Genomic DNA, 27,094 nt, shown 5'->3' on the forward strand with positions numbered 1-27,094 from the left:
TTTAGGCCATATGGCAAGCAAAGTTAAGATGTGGGCAACCTTTACATATAAAATGTCAGTCTCTCTACCACAACACAATGTCTTCCTCACAGTTAACTGGGATCTTCAACTATTAGTGAGTTCATTAGAGTTTGCTTTCTGCTCAACGAACATTACTTGATAGATAGAAATGTAGGAAGAGAAGCACGCATCGATGTACATGTCCGAAGAGGCAGATTTCCTGTCCTTGACTTAAGGCAGCCAGTCTTCAACATCAGCTCCTCTTGTTTGAGGGGATTAATTGCTGCTTAGAATTCACCTTGGCAGATGGAAATGGTTTCTGTGTCCAGATGGAAGCTTGGTTCCATTTTTCTGCTTTACTGCCGAAGCCTTGTAACCCCGCAGCAAAGCTGAATTCACTACAAGCTGATTCCACTTGAAGATATGGTAACAAATTAAAGGACTTTTGCTGAGGAAGAAAGGAGATCTGCTCAAATCCATTCCGGCACAGTTTTCTAAAGACTTTTCACTGTCCCTCAAAGAAACACATTTTTCTTTTTTCTTTTCTTTCCTGGTTGTAGATACTAAAGATATCCATTCAGCTCAACTTTACCATTTGGGAAACTTTGAGAAGGGGAAAAATGATACTTCAAGTCGCCAAAAGGCAGTTACTGCCAACTCTAGAGCCGCTCTTCCAGCTGTTAAATAACACTTATTTTCAATAAGTAGACATCTTGGAAGCTTTGGCTGCTGGTGACTAGCCTGGATGACATTTCTTTGCATGATACTTGAGTATTAACCCAATGGGTGTGCAATAATGACAAGAACAAAGCAGTGATGGTCCCTATGAGATGACTTTTTATGTTTTCTGCTGAGAGATACTGAGAGTGTTTAAGCCACAGACTTGCTTACATAGTCTGTGTGCAGTTACAGTGTCAACAAGCCAGCGTTTTTAATTGATATCTTAAACAAGCTAAGCTTCTCTTTTAAAAATTGAAAGTATATTAATAAATCAAACTGGTAAAAACAATGCTCCATATTCCTTTCACCTATCCTTGTGGCCATGCCTTAGCCTGATACAGATTTACTGAATTCATGCAAAGTATGACTGTGCCATCACTCTGCCAACCACCTAACACCTTATGTATGAAAAGAAATGTGTCCTGATTGGGAGTTCATAGACTACACTTAACATATGAACATAGTTAAAGGCATGATGGGCGTCATACCTAAAACGATACTACACAATTTCTTTCCCTCAAGTAAAATCCCGTTCCTTGAAAAATGTAACTGACTTTTGTCTCTAGACAGCATCTCCTAGCGACATGTTTGTAGGGCATCCTTTATATGTTTCACACGAAGCTGCCTTTGTTTCTTTTTCTCTCAGCAATTCATAGTCAATTTGTGTCAAGCCAGCAGCATACAGATGAAGCCACAAGTTCTGAGCTTGTGACAGCCCTGTCTCCTTTTCATCTCATCTTAGTATTTTTAATTTGGAGACCTACATCACTTTTTAGGGCCATTCGGAAGTCTTAACATTGTCAAATTATATTCCTGAATTATAAGAACATGGATCAATGCAATTAATTAAATCATCTATATGCTTGTATCTTCTGATGCTGAAACAGAAATACCCTAAGACCTCACTGCAAGTCTGCACTAATCACTCCAGTGCAGTAGTTCAAAGTGCTCGTCTGAGAACAGAAGCACATGAGATGAAGTTCTTGAACTCAGTCTTCACCATGTTTTTAAGTTGTAAGATACCTAAGAGTTGAACCCAAAAGCCGGTGCCATCTCTTTTGCTCTAGAACAGAGGCTGTTAGCCTTATTGTATTGAAACTAAATGCTACCTTGTATCATTAAAAAAATTCAAAAGTACATGTGTTATACACTTATTAGGTCTCAGTCTCATGACAGAGTGATGATGGTTCACTACTTGAAGAAGCTTGCAGATTGCAGCTGAGTAAAGAAGAAAATGAAAACAAAAACAAAAACAAAAACAAAAACAAACAAACAAACAAAAAAAACAGTCACTTACCACATGGGCTGGGGATATGGAAGCCTTCTGTCAACATCACCTACCACCTGTCTTGGTCAAGTAGGTGTGTTTGGAAAGAGACTGACAGCAAAATGTGAAATAAATTTAACTGTCTGAGTTTCAGAAGAAACTGCTTAGTTGATAGCATGAAGAGCAGTGGGTGTCAATCACCATCAGTTTAGGGCTTTGTCAAGGGAGGGGGGAAGGCAGGGGGGGAGGTGATAGCAAGTGAATTGTTCCCTGAGATATAGGATCAAAGGAAAACAAAGGGGTAAGATTAATTCTTGGGAGGCTGGGGTCTGTATGGGATAGTCACAAGGGACAACAGTTAGTCAAAGAAAAAAGGACAATGATTATCAGATAGGAAAGAGCAAAAAAGATAATTTGTAAATTGTTCTCTCTATAAACAGTGAGCTACACTGATAGCTGCAACTACTCAAGAGAACATTCAGGTAAAAGGGAGAAACAAATTAATAACAGGAAAGGCAGCATCAAAGTTGTCGTTTGGTGTGACTACCTAGTTTCCCTGGTTCTCGTGGGCCCTGCTCTATATTGCTTCAAGAATGAGGCCATAAAATCACTGTTATATTATTTGTGAGTGGATATTTACTTTTCCATTAAATTATAAGCTTATCAAAAGTGGCAGTTTCCCCCCAGAGTGCCCAGCAACACTAGCAAATGTTTATTTATCTTATGTATTTGCTGAAATTCTATCACAAATAGCACTCGTGGTTTCAAAGTATTTAATATGAGGTTCTAAGTTTCACAGATGAAGAAAATATATGGCAACAGATACATTTATCTTGACTCTGTATCACATTTCTGTCTCAGACAGATGACTGAGAATGTCTCTGCCTTCATAGTTTCAGTGAGCACCAGTAACCTTATTGGTAGCTATTATATGACTTCACATTGAAGAATTTAAACAGTATAAAATTCATATGGTCTTGATATTTGTTAATGTGTTGTTATTTATTGTTTTAGTTAGTTTTGGTAATTTGTTATCTTGTATCATCCCTAGTAATTTTAAAATCATTTTCTCTTCCCGTTGACATATTTGCTGAATGTGTCATCATTAACAGCAGCAAGCGTCAGGTGGCTAATCATGGGTGTAGACTGCACCTCACGTGGTGCCTTCAATCCAAAAAAGCCAGCAAGACCATCAGGCGTTCACGGAGTGTCACCTCTTACACTTTATGGAAGAAGTGAATTACCGAGGAACCTCATTAAAATACAGATTCTGCTTCAGTAGATTGTAAGTGGGGCCTGAATTTCTCACACCTCTTACAAGTTGCTGGGTGATGCTTATGTGATAAGTCTCTCAGTCAATTCAGTTGCTAAGATACGGGGCTAATTATTTTGATTGGGCAGAAGCTCTTAGGATCATTTCATTTGGGGGAACTACGCATTTCCATCAAACATGTATTGGTAGGATGTACAGATGTACAAGAGGGAATTTTCAAATATAAAAGCAATAAGGGGGAGAGAGAACATATATATATATATATATATATATATATATATATATATATATATATATACTCACACATAAATGCATGTATGTATGTATGTATGTACATATGTGTAAGCATAACTCTCTTCTTAGTCCAAGGAGATCTCATTTTGAATCTGAATAAAACCAAACAGGAGTGTCTTGAGCCTGCCCCTGCTTTAATACACTGCTAACAACTCATGTGACAAAACTTAAAAAGAGACTAGTCTCCTTCTCTTATCTTTATGCCCCATTCCACAAACCACTTCAGAACACTCTTGTGCCAAGTGGAGTGGTGTTTTCAGTAGCGGTGCTTTTAGGAAAGATACTGCATCGTGGTCAAGGGACTGAGGAGAACAATCTGTCCCCTGCCCATGGGGAATTCTGGAATGGTAGGAGACGTGCAACAGGTCAAGTGGAAGCAGATAGAGGCTCTCTATGCTTTAGATGCAAGGATCATGTGAACCAAATCACATTTATGTTCACAGGCTGATGTGCATGCACTAAAAAGAGGTATCGGTACAAGTTGACAGCATAAGCAAAAGTCAGTTGACTGAGGAATAAGGAATGTTTTCTGCACAATGAAGAACTCTTTAGAGTTTCCTAGAACAATTCAACTGGAAATCACAGACCTCCTGGACTGCAATAAGTACTCTAATGCTAACTTGTGCCTTCATCACAGGCTATAAGATTACTTTATATAACATTTATTTTCCTTCTATTCCTTAAAGTAGTGGGTTTCCACACTATCTCATCTTACAAATTACCTAGAGAACAGATGTGTGTGTTTCTTCAATTCATTTTTAAGGTTATATTTCCTTTCACAAAGTTTTTATACAAGAATGAGGCTTGGTACTAAAGCAGCAAGAAGTGCTTAAGGGGTATTGATATTTCATCTACCCAAAATACCAGCAGCTGACGAAGAATTTAAAGTGGATTAGGGATTCAAGTTTCCTCTCTATATTGAACAGGTTTCTCACCACCTTATTTTTTCATGGCAACATCTGTTTCTCGTTAGCAAATACAAGCTGCTATTTCCTTTCGTATAGTCATGCGGAGTCTGAAGCAAACTTTGAAGACTTATAATCACATTTGCTGCTGTACTTTGGAACCAAAGGAGTCTGATAAATGTTGGAAGGCAGAAAAATGAAGGGAGGGGGCATAGGTTTTACCTGTACAAAAGCGCAATTTTCTTGTAGTAAATAATAATTTTGCTATTAAAGGGGGGTGGTCCCTGAATTATTCAGTTGCTGCTCTTGCTTTGCTCCACAATGCTTCATCACTATCGATTAGTAAGTATGTGCCCAGTATCCATGCCTGCCTCAGTTCTTCAGCCTTGTCTGTTTAATAATTATGGTTACAGGAACAGAGCAGGAAGAGGACATCCTACTGAAAAATGGGAGATAAAAATACTGCCCCAAGTAGGAAGGCAGGAAAACTGACCTTTTTTAAAATCTTCATTGAGGGCCAAACACGTTGCCTGCAGTTATGATTCTACTATCTGCTCCTCAGGAATGCAGCAACGCAACAGCTGAGCAAAGCCAAACACAAAATGAACTAATTGATTCTCTCCACTGAATGAGTGAGTCTCCATTTTACTTTCTGCAGAGCGCTCAAGTTCATTGAAATGTTTGAGACACATTCCCAGATACAGAAAAATAAATGTTTCGTTAGTGACCAAATCCTGAAAAGGCTAAACAAATATACACACCATATGGCCTTTTGATTATTTAATAAGGGCATACTTTTCTGTCTGCCTCTTTGTCCTAACATCATCTTTTAAACTTGATATCCAACGGTCAGTGGAGGGCAAGGGCTTCAACAGGTAATAGAAAGAGTCCTAGCTTTATATCACAGTTGAGTGCTAACCTGACAATAATAGACAAAATCTAGTTCTGTTTTCCTTATACAAAGTGAGTTTTAAAAGGGCCTCTGCTTATTGGTTCTGAGAAATAAAATAGGAATATACCCAACACTCAATATATGAAACCTATTATTGTTATTAGTGTTATTTTCAATAGATTGTCAAGTTAAAATTTATGAAACGCTGATTTGCACAGGATTTCTGATAATCATTTAGTTAAGTCTATGATAGTGCCAGAAGATAAATGTCCCAGTCCACAGTGGTCACTCTGGTTATGCCTTTATCATTAAAAGCTTCTTCACAAGGCTTCCACTCCTTTCTAAAGTTAGAGGCTTACTCCAAAAGGTATCCCCCAATCTCAACAGCCAGTGCTTTAATCTGTAGGCTTAGCCTGCCCAAATCTAACTTTTAGTACCTGAAAGTAATCTATGGGTTTAGTTTGGGATGTGCGCAAGTATCATCTCAGTGGCTCGGGAGTCTGTTCCTTGTCATTAGCTAGGGTAGCAAAGAGTTCACTACTCTTAAAATTAGATGGTATTTCTTTAAATTTAAACAAATTGGGACCCTGGTGGTTATCTTGGCCCAAGAATAAATGCCATGGAAATTAGAGAAAATAACTCCAATGTTCTGAAACAGCAGAGGTCGGATAGGGTGAGATGGTAATTGCCAGCTTTATTAGCATTGCTTTGCATTTAGATAGTCCTTCTCTTTAGCCAGATTCATTCTCACTCCATCTCAGTGCTTAGAATCCCAGAAGATCTTGGAGCTCCCTATGACCCCAGGAAAGACTCTGACGTGGAAAAGAAATGGAAAGTCAAAGGGCAATGAGCAATTAACTTGTAGGCTCTATTTGCTCACTCTGTTCTTTCTCGGCAAACAACCTGCAAAGCAGGAAAGAATATGGAGTAATGCTCATAAAAACCTAAAGCCACTCCTGAGACTTCTACTTTATTTGCCTTTTAGGAGGTTTTGTTCCTTTAATATAAATTTTAAAGTTTAACCATGGGCATGTGTGGGTGACTGCATATGAGTATTGTACATTTGGAAAGATCTGATGTTTGTCACCCGTGACAGCGTTAGCATTTGTAAGATTAAAACAAGAAGTTCAATCAGTTCCTCTCTGTTGAAAATCAGTGGCTTTCCCATCCTCACTGTTTTTAGAGGATTTACTTTAGGTAACTTAAGATTGTGAGTATTATCTGTCTTCTTTGAAATGTGCGCAAGTTCTTTAGAAAAAGTAGCTAGCGCTTGGCTAAACTTTATGAGGTCAGAGTCTCTTGTGTGTGTGTAGGCATCACCTGTCAGTAAAAAGCTAATGACCTATAGCTGAGGCAAAAAATAGAAAGTAGGACATGCAGCAGTCAGAAAGGATTCTGGGATAGAGCCAGGCATACAAGATTCCAGCAGGAAAGATGTGAGGAGAATGAACACATGGTACCTAAGCCCAGGAACCAGCCATATGGCAGAATATGATTAATATAAATAGGCTGTTAACTTATAAACTAGTTGGATAAAATCCTTCCTCTATGGCTGAGGTATTTGCAAAAAAAAAATTGAGTGTTATGAGTCATTATTGTAGGAGGGAGGAAAAACCTCCTACAACACCTTTATGGCCCAGGGAGGCCATACATGGCAAAAGAGATAATACCACCTGCATTTCCTTAACCCTGTGACAAGAGGAAGATTTACTTTTAGTGTAAACTTTGCTTTAAATAGCAAGGCTACTCCTGTTATAAACTTTTCTCTGGATAAACCTGATAACCTAACACAAGCAGCCATGCCAAGTACCAAGTAAAGTTAGGATACATGACTAAGAATGCAGAAATTCTTTAGTCTTTCACTTTACATGCCATTGTCTTAGTACACAAACAAGGTAGATGCTTATTTGGTGCCAAATGTGTTTTTCTTCTTTACTATATAGGCACAGAGGAGTTTTAGACAAGGAGATTCTATTTTCAGTGACAGTTTCCCAACTCATGATTGTCGTTTCTAATAGAATAAAAGACTCTGGAAGAAAGCAAGAACGCAGGTCACTCAATATTAATCACAAATGTACATTACATGCATTTGTATTGTGTATATGCAAATTTGGGTCATTGTGTGTAGAAACTGCAACACAACGTGTTTGGGGTGAGGTAAAGGATTCCGCAAGTATTCAAACTGATTTTGTTGTAAGCTGTCAGTACATATTACTAACTATTATAAATGTATGTTTTAACATAGTTCTTCATCTTATACCATAGGACAAATAGAATGTTTTCCTGTCCTAGTTACTTTGTGGCCAATCAGCACATTTTATTCCACTTAGAGAAAAAGAAAGGGCGTGGAGTTGGGGGCGGGGGAGCAGTGGGAAGTATCTGGGAGGAGTTGGGGGAGGAGCAAGCATGATCAGAACACAATGTATGAAAAAATTTTATAAAAAAAGTTTAAAGGGGAAAATATATAAGCATGGAAGGATGAGGAGGGGAAGGAGGAAGATGAGGAGGGGGAAGGAGGAGAAGGAGAAGCGCAGAATTACATCAGCCTGATGGTCCATGTTGGACAATCTTTTGGAGAAGTGAGCCAGCTCCCTTACCTACACAAGCAAGGCCTGTCTACACTGCCCTACCTAGCCCTCTGGTCTCAGCTCTCATGAAGGTTACCTCCCACTGCCTGCTTTCGGGGACACAATCAGTGCCTCTGCCCTTCTCTGAGTTTTTATTTCCCCTTCTCTCCTAAATAAGAGAACTAGCTCTTACACTCACAGGGCTGCATCTCCAGCCTATACTGTTCTATTCACTTTTCTCCATTAACAGGAGCCTTTTTACAAACCTGATGTATTTATGCTCAGCCCCATTTCCTGTTCACATACCAAGCAGAGATTCAGTTTTAATACAGCTGTCTTCACTTTTGACATCCCTTCTCAGACCCAGGTCTGTACTTCCTTCTAGGAGAGAGCTGATGTCCCTGTCCATTCTCCAGAAAGTTCCCCTAAACCCTTAAGTCCAAATCCCAACTTTCTTTTTAAAGTACAGAATATTTTATTTTCCACATTAGTCAACAGCATCGACAACAGTTGCCCATGGGCAAAGCATCATCTACCCTTTCTTTTCTCTCCCAAATCAAATCAATCTCACGCTCTGCTAAGTCCAACACAAACATTTCTCTTAACAAAGCTGTCTTCTTTTATTACTCCCACTGCCAGTAGCTTCATAATCTTTCTTTCTGCCCATACTTTCTTCTAACTTGACTCTTACTTTTCCAAGCAACATGTCTTTCATAAAACAAAACAGACAATATAACACCTATCAAAAACCATGTGTTTGCCTACAAAATAAAGTAAGAACATTTCCCTTACATAATATAACAGAGAGCATTCTTGCCACAACAACTGAACATAATTTATTCAAAACTGCATCTCTAATTAATTCACAGGGTTTGCAAGAAGAGCATTTTTAAAGTTATTTCCATTCTGTATGCATACCAAAGCATGAAAATTACGTTTCCTTTTAAATAACCCAGAAATAGAGTGGAAAGAAGATAGGAGACAAAAATGATAAATGTTCATAGTAAATAAATCTGCATGAGAGGGATTTTTTAAAAACTAATTTTACTGATTTGTATATTTCAAATTACCCATTCTAAATATTTTTTAAAGCAGAACTTATTTGTGGCACTCAGTACTGTTAAAGCCTGATGTTTACACACTCCATAGATTCACCTTTGAGCATTTGCCATGATGACCTCACCTCACAGGTGAAGAGTCCAACCATAGGTCCGTGTTTATGAAACCATTGGGCCAAACTCCAGTCGTGATTCTGATGCAAACCTCTCATTTCAACATTTCAACAAATAGAGCCACCTCCTGCTTGCCCTGTATCAAGTTAATGCTATCACATCTTCCAAAAATGGAAATTTGGCAAGTACGAAAGATGCAAATGATGGCCAAAGATCTTACAGTTCACACGGTGGACTTGGGAAAGCATTTTTCTGATTCGCTCTTCTTAACTTTGCAAATATGGAGTGAAGATAATTCAACAGTAGCAAATGGAGAATGACACTCACATAAGGTATAGAGTACCTCATCTGGTAAATATTGGTTTACTAACCTGTAGGGTTTGTCCACTAATATGGCCAAAATTTCACAACTATTATATTGATAGGTTTTTGTAAATATCATTCAAAAGTTGACCTGTGTGACTTAGATGGTGACAAATATTTCACTGAAACAGTATTTGCAAGTGTCACACAATATTCCATAATTATTTTATTAAATATGACTTCCAAATAAATATATTCACATGTAAAGACAGTGTTAAAGGTCTGAATTAAGTTGAAGAAAAAAGTCATCAATTAAGCAAATATTTTTTAGAGAAATTAGACTCTCACAATATATTGCCCACTGGCCAATATTTTTTCACATTTTTGAACAGCCATTATGGTATTATTGACTTTGATGATCACTCTGTATGTTAATGTAGATAAAATTAAAATTCCAGAGAAATGCTTTGATCTCATTTTCCATCTCTTAATATTCACTTAATGTGCGGGGATAGACCTCATTTTCTATATGCACTTAGATGATTGACTACTCTCACATAACTGCTTTTTCCAGAGTAAGTAGACAGTAGACGAGGCTGAGACTCACCAGGAAATCTGCTGTGGAGGTTGGCATCGCAGTTGTAACTGTTGAACTGAGCAGACCCTGGAAGGACTCTAATCGCTAGAAGGAGCAGCAACCATATCTGTTCCATGGCAAAAACCTAGCAAAGAGTAAAGCTTGTAAACATCACCAATGTCACTCTTTTGACCTCACTTTTTGTTGCATAAACAACTCGTAGCTATATAGTCAAAGCCTGGGGACTATAAAAAGTAAGTGAGGCCAGAGATCTTTGGATACAATACCTCAAATAGTATTAATTCCTTGACTTCAGTTTCACGATGGTAAAAATGTTATGCTTTTGTACTAGAAGAACTGATGGTAAATTACATGAAGCATGGAAAAGAAAAGCAATTGTTGTAAATAGAGTAAACTCCACCCAATATCTACCCAGTTCACCGAGCACAGCTAAACAGACTGACACATTTAGAAACTGCAGTATATGTATACATAAGTGCACCAAGTCTGCAGTATTCAAGCATTCACTGCTGTATTCAGAGAATATTATCGATGCCCAAATAACATCAGAAATTTCTTTCTTTCAACAAAGCAATTCTAGACTATTGTATTGTCTCAAGAATCAATGGTTTGTACAATACTTTCTTAAGAAACACAGGAATCTAGCAAAAGACTGGGGAAGCAGTATATGTATGAATAACACTGTAGCTGTTCCTGTGAATGACAGTTTCTTAATGGGATATGAAGACGAGAATAGCTTTGCACAAAAACACCGAATTCCTAGGATAAAGTAAAGGAAGTTGTTCTGTAAGATGCCAATGTGGGTTTGAAAAAAATAAATGAGCATTGACTGGATGTTCAATAATATTTTCTTGGATGAGCTTTTATTGGCCTGATGAAGTTAAAATGGCTTCCAGAAATGTTCAATTTATTCCCACAATATAGTTTGTACACAGAAAGACAAAACATAATTTCAGTTAGTGGTTTGGATCTACAAATAAATGGCACCAAAAAAAGTATAAATGTTTACTCAATCACATGCATTTTAAAAGTTTGGGCTTTGGGGGTAAAAATGATGATTTAGCTGCCCTTAAAGATCTGGCTTATATGATTAATTAAGTCTTCAGTAAAGGAAGGAAATGTCTCTCTCTTTGGAATCATCGTTTTAGAATGAAAAGTTTATGGTGAACAGAGTCACCTTGGTGAGGATGTGGGAAAGGAAGGTACGATTTTATTCTCAAAAATAGACTGAAAAAAAATGATTCAACAGGAGCATCCTTCCTTTGGTGTTATACCACATCTCAGTCACAAACCCTCATGACTTCAGTGAGAACAACAGTCTATCTGGTTACTTCTAATCCCTTGGGACACGCCATAAACAAAGGGCTCACACCCTGGGTTTTACTGGCCACATCTACATCAACAAGGTCTAGGTTCCTCAAGACATTTAAAATAGAACAGAACAAGCCCCTTCTTTTATAGGCTCTTGAAGATGGTTAGGAAAGAGAGCAGGGCAGTCTGAGGGGAATGCTGTACTGCCATGACCTTACTATTATGGATCTTAATAAACCCCAGAAGATACTGAAAACTCTAGATCCACAGTTTTCTCCCCCAAAAAGAGTGTGTCTGATGGGTCCACAGCCAGGACTTTTATCTGATTAGATTATTTTTATTAGACTGAAACATCATCAACCTTTTGTTTTTCAGAAGCAAAGCACAGCTTCCTAAGTGGGCACTCTGCACATAAGTGTGGCAGATATTTGCCTGTACCTTCTCATTTATTAATGAATGGATAGGGTTGGGATCATTGCTTTACAAACTGAAGAGGAAAACTGAGTCTTGGGGAGTTTAACTGACATGAATAATGAGGGAAGGAAACTAAACTGTATTTCCAGGGTTTTCTGATAGCAAGCCTGCCACATGAGCCACGTAAGCATCAGCAAATAAGTTAGCTGTCATTTTCATTTCCAGTCATCACTGGCTGTTTCCTGTGTATTCTCATTTCATACTCTTTAATAGAGCTTTCCTTCTCTGAGGTAATAAACAAACTTTGTCTTAGTAATGCAAATGTGAAAAAAGACGAGGGCCTTTTGAGGGAGACTGTCTTCTCTTATTGTGGGGAAAAAAAAGTATAAAAATATTAGACACATCTGTGTTATCAGAAATGGATGAATACACTGAACATGGTGGTGCATGCCTGTAGCATTAGAGGAGGCAGAGGCAGGTGGGTCTCTGTGAGTTCAAGGACAGCCTCGTCTACAAAGCAAGACCAGAACAGCCAAGGCTATACAGAGAAGCCCTGTCTCAGAAAAAGAAAAAAGGATGAATACAACCTATTTGATTCAGCCTACTACAGCAGTAGTAAAACATTTGCCTTAAAATTATACATCATATCTGAAATTATTCAAAAAAGGCCCCTCCCCATTCTTATTTTTTCCAGAAATGCTATAGCATAATCTAGCTGATTAAAACTTTCTGCAGTTTATTTTTTTAATGATGACAAAGAAAACAGAATTGGAAGGCAGCTTACGCTAAGAGAAGACATTTGCTTTTTATGTTAGTGAATACGGATTTTGATTCTTCTCAGCCATTTGTTAGATTTGTCACTTCAAAACTAAGATGCTAGTGTTAATACCTAATTATGCCTAAATTCTGAACATACAGAATGTTTTAAGATCATCCTGTGATGGGTGTGACCTAATTTCACTTCAGAAAACAAAACAAAACAAAACCAAAAAAGGCACCGAGAATCTCCCTTTTGGTTACTGTGAACCAAGTTCATGGCCACAACACACTGTTACACAAGTTCTGTCCTACACAAGAGTCTCCAAGGAAAAAAAACAGTGACTAAATCTGCACTCAACTAAGCATCTGTGCCTGACCTACACCAGACACTATGGTGTCCCTGGGTTCCTGACAGCTCTAATGATCTGAATCCTATGGTTTGGTTTCTACTGATATTTGAACTGACCTGATTTTAGTGGTAACTATTAGTATATTGCCTGTATAGGTGGATCTCTATTGTGAATCCATATAATATTGGTGGTATTTGTGGCATTTTAACAGAAGCCCTTTATATTCTACTCACAAGACAAAACAAAACAGAGCTTTTAACTTGCAATATTCCTCTCCTCAATTCTATCCTGACTGTTCCTTATTGCATAGGAAATAGGAGACTCGGTTCACAGTAACCAAAAGGGAGATTCTCGGTGCCTATTTTGTTTTGTTTTGTTTTCTGAAGTGAAATTAGGTCACACCCATCACAGGATGATCTTCTGTCTTACCAAGCTCCCCGGCTTCTCATTGTACACATGGGTTGCTTTGTGTCTGGAGAGATTGATATCAGTTCAGGAATGCCCTGAACTGTCTTTTGTCCCATTTGGCTCCAGGAAACTCTTGCTAGACTCTCTAGAGAGGGGTCTGAAATCTTCTCCACCACATCTAAGTACAGCAACCAACATGCCTACTTAGGCAGGAACAGGGGTTGTTCTAAGACGTCTTTACACAGTCAAAGTTACAAATATCAATAACATGCCTAAATATTCATATCTGTGAAAATAAATATACACAAGAGATGTTTGCATCTGACTTAGTACCATCATAAACTTAAATTGAATGAGGCAGGGGGGAAGAGGAAATTATGGGTGTAAACAAACCTTAAAGACATTAGAAGTCAGGCACAGAGGGACACTTAGGCTGTTTCCATGTTCTGGCTATTATGAATAAAGCTGCTATGAACATGGTTGAGCAAGTGTTCTTGTTGTGTGCTGGAGCATCTTCTGGGTATATTCCAAAGAGTGGAATAGCTGGGTCTTGAGGAAGCCTTATTCCCAGTTTTCTGAGATAGTGCCAGATAGATTTCCAAAGTGGCTGTACTACTTTGCATTCCTACCAGCAATGAAGGAGTGTTCCTCTCTCCCCACATCCTCGCCAGCATGTGGTGTCGCTTGAGTTTTTGATCTTAGCCATTCTGGTGGGTGTAAGATGGAATCTGAGAGTTGTTTTGATTTGCATTTCCTTGATGACTAAGGAGGTTGAGCATTTCTTCAAGTCTTTCTCAGTCATTCGATATTCCTCTGTTGAGAATTCTGTTTAGTTCTGAGCCCCATTTCTCAATTGGGTTATTTGGTTTGGTGGTGTTTAATTTCTTGAGTTCTTTATATATTTTGGATATTAGACCTTTGTCAGATATAGGGTTGGTGAAGAGTTTTTCCCAATCTGTAGGTTGTTGCTTTGTTCTATTGAGTGTCTCCTGCCTTACAGAAGCTTCTCAGCCTCATGAGGTAAACTTCAAACCCTGACCCAGATCTAGCCAATGGACAGGACATTCTCCACAGTTTAGTGGAGAGTGGGGACTGACTTTCACATGAACTCTGGTGCCCCATATTTGACCATGTCCACTGGATGGGGAGGCCTGGTGGCACTCAGAGGAAGGATAGCAGACTACCAAGAAGAGACTTGATACCCTATGAGCATATACAACAGGGGGAGGATTTCCCCCTCAGTCACAGTCATAGGGGAGGGGAGTAAGGGGAGAATGGAAGGGAGGGAGGAATGGGAGGATACAAGGGATGGGATAACAATTGAGATGAAATATGAATAAATTAATAAAATATATTAAATAAAGAAGTCAGGCACGGTGATATACATTTATAATCTTCACAATCAGGAGGTGAAGCAGTAAGACTGTCTTGAATTCAAGGAAGGCCCAGGCTACATAACAAGACTCTGTTTCAAAAGCCAAGAAAAGGGGAAAAACACTGTAAAAGTCAATTTACCAAAGGCATCCTAACATTTCTTCAACTGTACTAATAGATATTAACTACATAAGAGAAGCCTGGTGCTGAATGATTTGCTGTCCCACATATCAATATGTACCATATTTTAATTTCCTTTGAAACTGGGAAGCTCTTCAAACTATGAAGCAAGTTCTAATTTTCTTGCTTAGGATTAAATTTAAAATAGAAAAAAATAAAATATCACTTCTCATTTAACTTTATATAAAATGATAAAATTCTTTCATAAACACCATTCTCTAAATTTCATTATAGAAATCATATTTTAAACCTTCTTTTCTTTTAGACTTGATATGTTACAACCACAGAGTTGTGTTTAATATTCAACTACTAATATAGATTTAATATTACCCATGCACAAAACATTAATTGAGTTATACAGGGTCACAGACTTAGAAAATGGCAGTCCAGAATTCAAAATTCAGGTTGACCTTTGCAATATTTGCACTATAGTTTGATTTCATTGGGGTTCGTTCAATAAATAAAATTAATGCCCTGCTACTTTAGAAAATGTAAATTGTATTAATAATGTATGCTTAAATATGCTCTGAGCAAAATTATTCAGATGATTGAGGAAAAATATTTCTTAATATCTACAGAATTTTCATAACTCTATTTCATTTAGGCATTGAGAGCATTAAGAATATTATTCTTTTTGCAAATTGACTTAATAAAAATACAAATGAGTTGTAAGAGCTGACTGTGTACCAGAATATTTTAAGCACTTTGTACATACATTTTAACCAAATGTGCAATTTATTCTCTTTATTCTGGGGGAAAGAAATTAAGAATTTGAATTGTTACCAAACAAGCTCAAGGCTAAACATCCATCTTGTAGCAAGATTTATGCTCAAAGACTCCAGAAACTCTCCCAGTCATTATGGGATATACTAGTCCAGAAGATGATGAACAGAGCACCAAACAAGGTGGAGGGTTAGTGTTCACAAAGTATGCTTTATCAATGTACTATCTTTCTTTTATCCATTTGTGAAATAACTATTGAATGTTTTCATGTACCTGGTACTATGAGAGGAAGCTGGGACTAAAGTACAGCAGTAGGAAAAAGGCTGCATAGGACTTATATTTCAGTAAAAGAAATCAGAAGAAAATCTATGAGTACAATATAAAATATGTATGTGATACATGCTGTGGGTAAAAATAGATGAAGAGTGAGGAATGAGGAAGTGGGGACAGAGTGCTGAAATTGTATATGATGCAGTCAGAGATATATCATCAATCCAGATGGACAGCAATAAGTTATAAACAACCAGTTCTCTCTGTCCATAATTAATACTTCATTTTTTTCTATTTAAGTGCTGCCTAAATTTAAAATGAAAAAGAAAACTTCTTCAGTCCATAAATTATTCTCTAGGAATAACCTGGACACTTTAAGAAGCTTCATTAGTATTTTCAGGTGTGTAAAGGTAAATGGTAAATAGTGCCTGAAAACAGTGATGTTAAGTATCACCACCACCACCACCACACCCACCACACCCACCACACCCACCACCAACACCCCTGTGGGCTGCAGGGAAAAGGGGACATGCCTGAGAGTACCTGTCTACTCTTAAGAAATAACTTTGCAATGGCAAATGGGCACAACAACTTATCAAAGTCCACGCTTTCTAAATTGTATGGGCTTCATATGTGCTAGATTATATAGCTGAAAAGGAAAATGGAAAACGTCAGCTAAAAATAATTTATTCAAATCTATAGTCATCAGTCTAAGATTGGTGCTTTATTCACTAAGCCAAAGCTGAAAGTTTGAAATGGACACACCACGCACACACACACACACACACACACACACACACACAGACACACACACACCTCAGAAAGTTCCACAGTGTCTCCTTTGGCATTACAGATGCCCCAGACAACTCCTCTGTACTCTGCCCACTGCTTTACAAAGGTGTGCAGTCTCTGACATGCAGAGCACATTTCCCAAGTTTTTGCAATATCCATCCTGGCCTCCTCCCTGGAGAGCATCTTAAACAGCCCAGGCAGCTTTGAAAACTAATGGAAACCAATGTTTCCAGGGAGAGAGAGGAAATAAATGTGTGTGTGTTTCAATAGAAAACAAAGTTTGAGGTAAGGAAATGAAGGGCCACTTCTTTCTCAGAAGCAACATCAGGACCCAGTTAAAGAGGCACTAATGCTTTTCACATAAGCTACTGTCTAAGTGAGTTATGAATCCTGCTGCTGCAGTCTTTGTACTAGAAAGAAAAAAAAAAAGAATGCTTTTGTTCATCCTCCAAAATCACTGTGTTTTAAAGTGCTGGAAACCATAATTCTTTAATAAAGAAAGATGGGGTTTGACAGAATGTCTAGACTAAAGCTCTATATTGTTTATTTCTATTATGCTTGGACACTAGAGGCAATATATATATGAAAATGAAAATATAAAACCTTCAACTGAAACATCCATTATTATGCACATATATATTCTTTAACATAAAGTGTCCTTGTCTTGCTAAACAAAGAATAAAACTTGCCATGTAGTTTCAGAGCAATGCCTCAAACAAAGGAGGAAATGTGTGTCACCATCAAGAGCACATTGCAAAATTTTATGGTTCTTAATGTGGTGATGTATATACCACAAGGAAATATGAACGCTAAAGGCTGCTCCTATTGGAAAACCCCATGCCAGTATTCTCTGACACAAAGGGGGTATTCACTTACTTCATTGCATCACCTCCTTCACTTGTCCAACTACGGAGCATTTCCTCAAGTTATCTAGTGATGAACTGATGTGCAAGGCTTAGTTTAGAACGTTTGTTCTGGTACCTTAGTTTGAGGGGAGTAAGGGAACTGACAGATTTAACTAAACTGCTTTTAAAAGCTTTTGTTTTCTTAATGGTTCATCAAGTTCTTTTGCAAGATACTTGTATACTTTCTCATTCTGAGTGAGCTTTGAAGGCATGCTAGTACATTGACTTCCTCCATCTCACATAAAGTATAATCATATCCAATTAATAATAAAATGATAATTTCATTGATTAGCATAAAAAGCACTTCCCTCCAATTAATTCCACAATTGACTATTACACAATGAAAATATTTTTTCTGAATAGACATTATTTACAAAATATTTACCAGAAGATTCAAGAAAGGAATCAGCCAGTGACAAGGATACTGCAGTGAGTTATTCCAGCTGTCTATAATGAATTTCTCAATAATCAAAAATATATTCATGCTAATGGTACTAAATGATTGAAATATAATTGCATGCTTTGGTTAATCCTTAACTCTATAAGAATTTTTTTCACTATTTTAAATTTCTACATCAATCTACTCACTCTATGGTCATTACAAATAATTATTAAACATTTTATTTAAGTTTGAGAGACAGAGGTCCTGAGGTCCAGTGATGAGAAAAGTAGTCACGGTCCTTACCGCCACAGAGTTTATAGAATAAAGCGTGGAGCGGCATCGTACTGATAATCACCTATGTGAGAAGATGCTTACAAATGCCTGTTGGATGCTGGAGAAGAAAGTCTAATGCCATAACATAGTTTAGCTGGGGACGTCAGGAAGGGATGGTCTGAGGAATGCAGAGATGAATAGAACTAAACTACTGAGAGTTGGTCAGATCAAGACTAAAGTGCTCACTCTGAAAAAAGTTCATCAATGACTGTAAAATCATAAAAAGTACAATTAAAACTTGAGCTCTATAAGAAGAAATTGGGGTTGATTTATATATTTGATTGAATATTAATCCTTAAAATCTTGGAATGTATTTTCCAACATATGAATGCATGCCATGTGTCACACACACATGAATGCTGTTCTGCCGAGATGGCTTATCAGGCACTTCCTGCCAAACCTGACAACCTGAACTTGATCACAAGACCAAACCAGTGTAGGAGAAAATAGGATCTTAAAATTTTTCCTCTGACATCCATTTACCAACCAGTACCAGCCAATATTTATGTGTGTGATATACACACATACAATAAAACTATGGTTAAAATCTTACACTAGATAGAATTGTATGTGATGGTTGCATTGAAATTAAGCTCAACGAAAGCGAATCAGTTTAAATTGTGTTCACATTTAAATAGTAATGAACCCAGTAACTAGAATAACAGGAGGGTTATTTATGCAGTTTGTGGTCATTGTGCTTGATTTTGTTGATAGTAAATGCCAGTGAGATGTGAAGTCATTAATATACACAGTATGTGTTTATGATCTTAGGAAGTTTGGTATCAAAGGGAAAACATTTTAGTGTAATCATCATTGTGCTAATAATAGTAAAGATTCTAGATATTCATTTAGAGTGTATAAACTAGGTACAATGAAACATTCCTTGTTTTTTTTCTTTTCTTTTTTTTTTTTTTTTTTTTTAATATCTGGCCATCATAAAATGTAGTCTAGGCATCTAAGCTTTCTCTTAGCTTCCAACAGGTATTTGCTGATACATTATCTATTTCCTAGAACATGATAAATATGTCACAATTACAGAAAAGAAACACCTTGTGTGAACATAACAATGGGTTTGGATTCTGCCTCTCTTCTGTGCTAACTGCCAAAGGGGTCTGGCAGTCACAAGATTAACTTATGTCCATTACCTCAATTATAAAGTGTGGAGCTACAGAGTGACATCTGTCTAAAAAGAACCTATAAGCCTAAGAAGCTTTAGGTGCTGAAGGAGAAAAATCATCCACATGCATTATCCAACATTAGACTTAACTACAGCAGAAGACTCTGGTAACCTGATTCTTCCTTTCTACCATGACAGTTGATGAGGGTACAGATTGTATACCCAGAAGACTCTTTAACTACTTGTTTTCTAAGAGACAGCGTACTCCCCATAGTGATAAAGAAGGCATTAGCCCTTTCACTTTGGGATAGTTTGGTTCTTCTTTCCATGAACAAAATATAGTAATATAATATAATAGTAAAGTTTAAATTATTTGGGAAATTGCATTGCCTTTGGCTGCATGTGTTTATTTAATGTCTCCTTGCTGTGACAGTTTTGGTGTTTCTCCTCAAATGGCTTCAGGAAGCAATATTCACAAAATAAAATAGGCCACTGGTAATTTATACTAATATTTTATTTTGCCTAAAATATACATTTAGCCCTGATCTCAATATTGTTCCTGGGTTCCTATATTATTTTTTAAGTTGTTTCAGAGGAGATAATAATGAGTTTTGTGCCCTCCCTCTGAATAATACCAGGGGAACAAACAAATCTGTTAGGCATAAGAATTGATGGTAAATTATTAAATGTGTGATTGTTATGAATAATCTGAATGATGAGAAGTAAAAATCAGCTACCAAAATATTCCTAAAATTCCAAATTTAGTTGTTTGTGAACAACATACTAACATACATGTGATGAAATAAGGGGCAGGAAAAAAAAAGATCCACTAAAGTGGTAGCTAGTTGGAGCCAGTATCATTTTACACAGAAGTTACTTAAGATAAACGGTAAACTTGGAGAAAACCTGAAATTCATATTTCTGTACTTACACTTCTTTCAATATTGTATTACATTTATTCAGTGTGTGTGGGTGCAGGGGTGAGGTGGGAGAGAGGCACTGGGCATGTGTCTTGCCAGGTATATGGAGGTCAGGGAAGAACTTGCAGGAATACACTCTTTCTTTCTTCCATATAGGCCTTGGCTTCCAACTCAGGTCATCAAGGTTGGCAGCAAATGCCTTCTCCCACAAATCTATCCTCTTAGGAAGCAACATTTGGTTTTATTTTACTGATGGTTAAAAATCATTCATTCATGGATCACCAAAAGTGACCACTGTGTCAAATCTTTAAAATTAGTTATAAAGGCCTTCTCATTATGAAGAAATAATTATTAATTCTGACTCTTAAATAAAATTGTATTTCTATTTTAAATGGTTCATCAAAAATGTGTGAATTATACAAATATTAATTATTAAGTTATTTCAATGTTGTATATTTGAAATGCCTCACCGGAAAATTCAAAAGAAAATAATCTCTAAGTAACTCATTCTGTGGCATTTGTAGCACATTGTACCTTCCTTCAGCTCTCACTATCCATGAAACAAAGACCAACATGATTACATGATTAGGTAAGTAAATAGGTTCAATAACTATATCACACATTAATGGAATGTCATCCTTTAACTAGCTGAGATAGACAAAGAGAGAGAAATCAGGATAACTTTTTTAGAGGTCCAAAGCCAAGACTGTCAAGATTGACATGAGAGGTTTTGGCAAAGAAAGAGGTATTACAGTATTACCTCTTAAGTATTACCTGTTGGAGTTTAGAGTCTTGAGGGTATGAGCCCAATTCTAACAAACTAATAGTCCTGTAATAGCCAGAGTTAGGAATATAAAATTTAACTCCAGGAATGACTCTTAGCTTCTGTCTCTAACAACAGTAGCTTTGGCAATCTGGAGGACCAGTCCAGATCTAGACACAGCTGTGGTCCACAGCAGGTATGGTAAGATCTCCATGCTAAACATCATCAGGCAAGGTGACTATGGAGGAGGATGGAAGGAAGTGAGCCCTGAGGCAGGGATATTTAGCCATACAGACAGTGTAGGAATTATAAGTAGGCTACTGGAACATGAGACAAATTTAAACATAAATCCTCATAGATCCGAGATCTCTTCTTCAGAAGAATGTACTTGACAATATTTTGGTGAATGTCGTCTCACACACACACACACACACACACACACACACACACACACACACACACACAGTGATTTTTAAATCCCTGACTAAATTTAAGAACTACAGATTTCCATATCTCTCTCCTAGTTGTTACTGAGATAGAGGAACAAGTTTTCCCTATAATTGAATTCTCTTTCTCTGTTTCACATTGTTGTTTTAGGATTTCTTTTTTTTTTTTTTTTTTAAGATTACTTTTTATTTTTATGCACATTCATGTTTTTCCTGCACATTTTGTATGAGTGCCCAAAGAGATGAGAAGAGGGCATTGGATCCCTGGAACAGTGACCACCATGTGGGTTCTAAGAGGAGCCTGTGCTCTTAACTGCTGAGCCTTCTTTCCTGCCTCTAGTGTTTCATTTGTTCTGATTCGTATTATTGGTAAATAAACTTTATTTATTTTTACCCACACAGTCAGATTTTGACAGCAGCAATTTCAAGAGAAGACAGTGCTCCTTATCACCAGAACTCAACAGCTCAGCCCTGCCAGAATCAACCAATGAACCAATCAGCACACTTATGGACCAACTAGGAGTAAATTCTTATATGTTTGGTATAATTCTGACAAAAAGTAAAAGCTGTTGAGTCAAAATCATATTTATAGGGAAACAAGGAGAGAGTCTTTTCACCTGAGGTTCTTTTCTACCATAAATCTTAAATTAGTTTCTTTCCTTCAGACCCCTAACAATCACACCAAGGTTCATAAATCCTCCTATAGTCGGCCTGATCATGTCACGTCTGTCACTCACACCCTTCCTCCTTTCCAACATCTTGCAGAAGGAAGTCCCAACTCTGTGATATAGCTAATAAAGTAAATCCTTATCTGTTCAGACCCAGGTGTCCGTTTCCCTCCACCCATCCTATCTACTCCAGGCTTCCTTAAGCAGCCACAGATTAGACATTATTTTGCATATCTTTATCCTGACTTATTTTGCTTCCTTTTTATGGAGTTTGGAAAATAGATACCACCAGCCCTGCTCCGCTAGAATGACTCTCAGTATTCTGCTTTTTAAGATTCTTTTTACAGCTAACACTTCTTTCAAGACATTTGTCCATCAATGCACCCCCTCTCATTCTAAGGCTGATAGTGGTTTTTCTGTATTTCTGAAAAATTCTGTGTCCTGTTCTATAATAGTAGTCCTAAAATTGTACTGCATTGGATTTAGAATTTCTTGAAGTCGGTATTATTGGTAGTTTGGTGCAAGCAATTCTTTGTTGCAGGATGTTTAACAGCATCCTTGGTGTTTAGCCATGGTCTGCCAGGTTCGCTCCCTTACTCAAGCTGTGACCCTCAAAATCTCTCAAGACACTGTCAGCCATCTACTACTGACAAAAATCACCTTTTCTGGCCCATGTTTTCTCTTCTAATAAATCCATACGTTTCTGAATAATAAAAATGTGCTTTGATCTTTGGTAATTAGAATCCAGCAGAAGACAAGATAAGCTACAAACTCTCAAACTGTTTGTTAATGGATGATTATCATGTAACCAAGGGAAAGGTAGAAAATTAAATGAATCACCATTTAGTCCGTCTCCAGACAGTACTTTAGTGTTTAGCTATTCCCTCACTAATGGAATTAAAATTTTCAATTTTATATAAACATTAATCAAATTAAAATCTAATCAGCTCACCAATAACTAGAAGTAATTTATATTGGGTTAATATGCCTTTAATACAAAAATGGAAAAATAAATGGGATTTGTGGTATGCAAATTGATTTAAATTATATCTATGTAAAATTCATGAATTAAAGCTACTTAAATTTAGTTGATAAATTAATCCAGTTTTTAAAAAATATTCAACTAGTATATTTATCTTCTATACTTTGATTAATTGATTCACTTAAATTCTTCAGCTAGTATTTTTGTGCCTCATAAACATTATCAGGATTTATCAGCTGAAAGAACCCTCAAATGCAAATAGCACTGTTTTTTTTATTAAGTCTTCATTCTCATTAGTAATTGTGATGATAGTCATTTTGGTGAACATGATAATCCAAGGATTTTTAGAAACCAGAAATATATAATTGCACTGCAGTTTTAAGGTTTATTAAAAATAGATTATTGTTTAGAGTATTTTGTGTCAGATTTTAAATCCATGAGCACAAATACATATGGGTTTTAAAGATAAATAAACTCCAAGAATGATTTTAAAACTCTATAAAAGATTAGAATCCCTGAAAGTTGCAAAATTGTTATAACATACCATATGTAAATTTTCATAATTTGCATGTGAAATAAAAACATTGGTGGTAAAATTTTTCCAACCCCATAACATATCTTATCTAATAAAAGATGAATTAACATGAAAGTACAGTTTCTGAAATGTAAATATTTCTGTCCTGCAGCATAATGATGACATGCTTAGCTTAGAAACAGGTGGGGATATGCCTGGATGCTTCTAAGATATGCACATTTGACAAACCTTACATTCTAATATAAAATAACAAGGGGTGTTTGTTCTTTCCCACTCTGCTGAATGAAGCAATTTTATGTTTAATGAGGGTAATGTCTGAGAAAGCACTAAGAAAGCCTTATTTTATAGACTCTTAACTTTGCCAACAACAAAGCCACTGATTTTTTTTTCTCTCAGCCCTCATTTAGAGAAAGTAAAAATAAAAATATCTCTTAGATATTAGATTTTTAGAGTCTGGGCTTTTACACACATATGATAAAATCACTGACCTAGCACAGACATCTAGTTTTGGCTTCGCTGTTCTAGGGCTTAGCAGCTTCGGGTTCTTTTATTGGGTTCTGTCTTTAAGTGTTACTTTCTAAAATGTTCTGAAGACGTACACACATAATTTTATATTTTTGGATATCAGTATATCATTTGTGAGTTGTAGACAATTAATGTTTTCAACCAAAGAATCATTAAACTATGAACCTACTTTTTGTATGGCCCATGATCTGAGAAATTTCCATAGTTTTAAGTATTTAAAAGAAAGTAAAACAATACGATTTCATTTAAAAATATAAAAGCTAAATGAAATTCTAATGTGATATATCTGTTAATACAGTATTACTGGAACATGCTTGTTTACATACACTATTGTCTGTGGCCATCCTTGAACTACAGTGACAGATAAGAGTAATAGAGACATATTTATAAAAATTAAAACAATCCCTATCTGGCCTCATATGTAGGATTTTACTAAGATGACAAAAAAAATTAGTAGGATGTGACAATATACACTTAATTTTTAAATACAGAGTTTAGGATGTGATATATTTCTAAGAAAATTTCATGTAATAAATGATTTTTATTTGTTTGTTATTAATTTTTTTGAGCCTGGTAATTAGCCTCAACATGACTTTCATTCAGCATTTGAAGCAGCAGTGTTCAACTAGTGAGTTTGATGGGCCATTGTATAAGGTACCTCTTTTCCTCACCATTGAAGAAATAGGAGTTGGGATGCTATATAATTTTCCACTTGAAAGCATCTTAGAACAGCTAATAACAGTAAAGAATAACTATTCTTAAGTTTGTAAAAATTCAGCTTAAGGCTTTCCTTTGCCGTGTCTTGGCAATGTTACAATATCTACTTCCCAGCTAAACCATTTTGCAGTAAGAACAAAACACAACAAACAAATCAACCCTAATTTATGATCTTGAGCTAGTTTTACATCCAGCTTAAATCCAGAAAAACAATGCATAAATTTGGTAAATTAGTCAACAACGGCCATTTCTTGCAAGCATGTATTCCTAACAGGTTTTACATGATACAAAGTATTATTGGTCTCCCCTAAAGAAACTAAGAGTGCCTGGGTAATTAAAAGGATCACAAAAACAGCTGCCATAGCTGAATAGATTATAGTCCAAGAATCTGCCCTTGATAACTGGTTAAAAAAAAAAAGAAAAAAAAGAAAAAAAGAAACTACCTTTAAAATGCGAATTTATAGCAGTGAAATCCAGTTATTATCTTTGTATCAGAAACCCTATGTAAGAGGGAAAGAACAAGCTTTAAATGTCTTCAAGTGTATAATTTACCAGACTATCTAGTCTGATCTTGTTACTGTATAGGGCACCTATTAAGAGCGATGGCTATATTTCACGGACATTTTTGAAAAAAAAAATTCTAAAACAATAATGAGTGAGTTAACCCAGAAGCAGAAAGAATCAAATGGTATATACTCACTTATATCTGCATACTAGCCCAAGGGGCATGTCCCACAAAAGCCTTCACTTACCAGGAAACTGGGACAGAGGGGAAGGCATCCTATTGGGACTCTAAATGAGAGACGCATGGGAGAACAGCAAAATAAAAGGATCCAGAGGGTCCTAGAAATCTACAAGTAGAACAATATGATAGGCAGATTTGGGCCCAGGGGTCCCGCTCAAACTAAGGCACCAGCCAAGGACAATACAGGAGGTAAACTTTAAACCCCTTCCCAGATCTAGCCAATGGTCAGAATATTCTCCACAGTTGAGTGGAGAGTGTGATACGACTTTCTCACATACTCTGGTGCCTCACATTTGACCATGTCCCCTGGAGGGGGAGACCTGGTGGCACTCAGAGGAAGGACAGCAAGTAGCCAAGAAGAGACTTGATACCCTATGAGAATATATAGGGGGACGTAATCCCCCTCAGGAACAGTCATAGGGGAGGGGAATAATGGGAAAATGAGGGGGGGAGGAATGGGAGGATACAAGGGCTGGGATAAACATTGAGATGTAACAAGAATAAATTAATAAAAAAATAAATAAATAAATAAAAAACAAAAACAAAAACAAAATTACAACGTAACATATTTCCAAATGTTTATATTTTACTGTCTTGTAATTGGAAATAAAAATTTCAAAATTACTTAGGGACATTAAAGACATAACTAGAAGCTGTGACTCAGGTAAGAATTTTGAAGTGTCTCGCAGTAGGAAAGGCCTGTAGTTGAATAGAAAATTAAGACAGATTTTTCCATATGTATAAAGAGAAATCCTAGAGTTTAAATAATACAATTTCCTTGTTTTCATTGCCATTAAAAAGTGTTTTTGCTTTAACCTGTAAAGTGAATTATATGAAACTCATCAAGAACCAAAAGGATTATTGTCTCAAGTATATGGACCCAAGAAATAAGAAAGACCTCCACTTTATCACCAGAAACTAACTAGGTCTGGCAAGTGTAAAATGGAAAGAGCCACTGGAAAGGAAGGAATTTCCTAAGAAATGGAAATCAAAGGTACCCAATCAGTAATGGATGAGTTCTCACAGGTCATATGAGATTCCAGGTCAATACTTAACAATGTGAAGCTGTTGCTTAAAATTATTTTCATTTAAAAGAAAATCAAGCCACAATTATTTTCAATTATCATATCATCTCTGTAACTAGAGATGATGCCACCCATATCCTGCCAGGTTCTCTGGTGCAATGGAGCCTTGATAAGAAACCTCTACCATAAATTGACTGTCCACTTTCACTACCAGAATGTTTGTGGGCTCCATCAGACTGGAAGTGATCGGAGACTGGAACTTATACCAAAAATACAAGAGTATGGAAATCCGACACAACTTAGGACTTCAAACTCCCCTCCTCAATATTGAAGAAGCTTCTGAAAAAGTTGGTCTTTTCCTCAAATCTCATAAAAATTAATCACAAAGGAGCGCGGTACACAAAAAAAAAAAAAAAAAAAAAAAAAAAAAAATCTAATTTTGCATCTACCTTCCTGAAG

General features: G+C 36.7%; 1 protein-coding gene across 1 annotated transcript in view; it reads right to left on the reverse strand.

Moving 5' to 3' along the window:
• Window positions 1–10,106, reverse strand: part of Zpld1 (zona pellucida like domain containing 1) — a 37,184-nt gene extending 27,078 nt beyond the window's left edge. Inside the window, exon 1 of the mRNA XM_051150046.1 lies at window positions 10,001–10,106. Within this exon, the coding sequence (XP_051006003.1) occupies window positions 10,001–10,106 (106 nt within the window). The remainder of the gene's footprint in view (window positions 1–10,000) is intronic.
• Between the last annotated feature and the right edge of the window lie 16,988 nt (window positions 10,107–27,094).

The sequence above is a fragment of the Acomys russatus genome, chromosome 8 (genome assembly GCF_903995435.1).
Source record: "Acomys russatus chromosome 8, mAcoRus1.1, whole genome shotgun sequence".
Classification (NCBI taxonomy): Eukaryota; Metazoa; Chordata; class Mammalia; order Rodentia; family Muridae; genus Acomys; species Acomys russatus.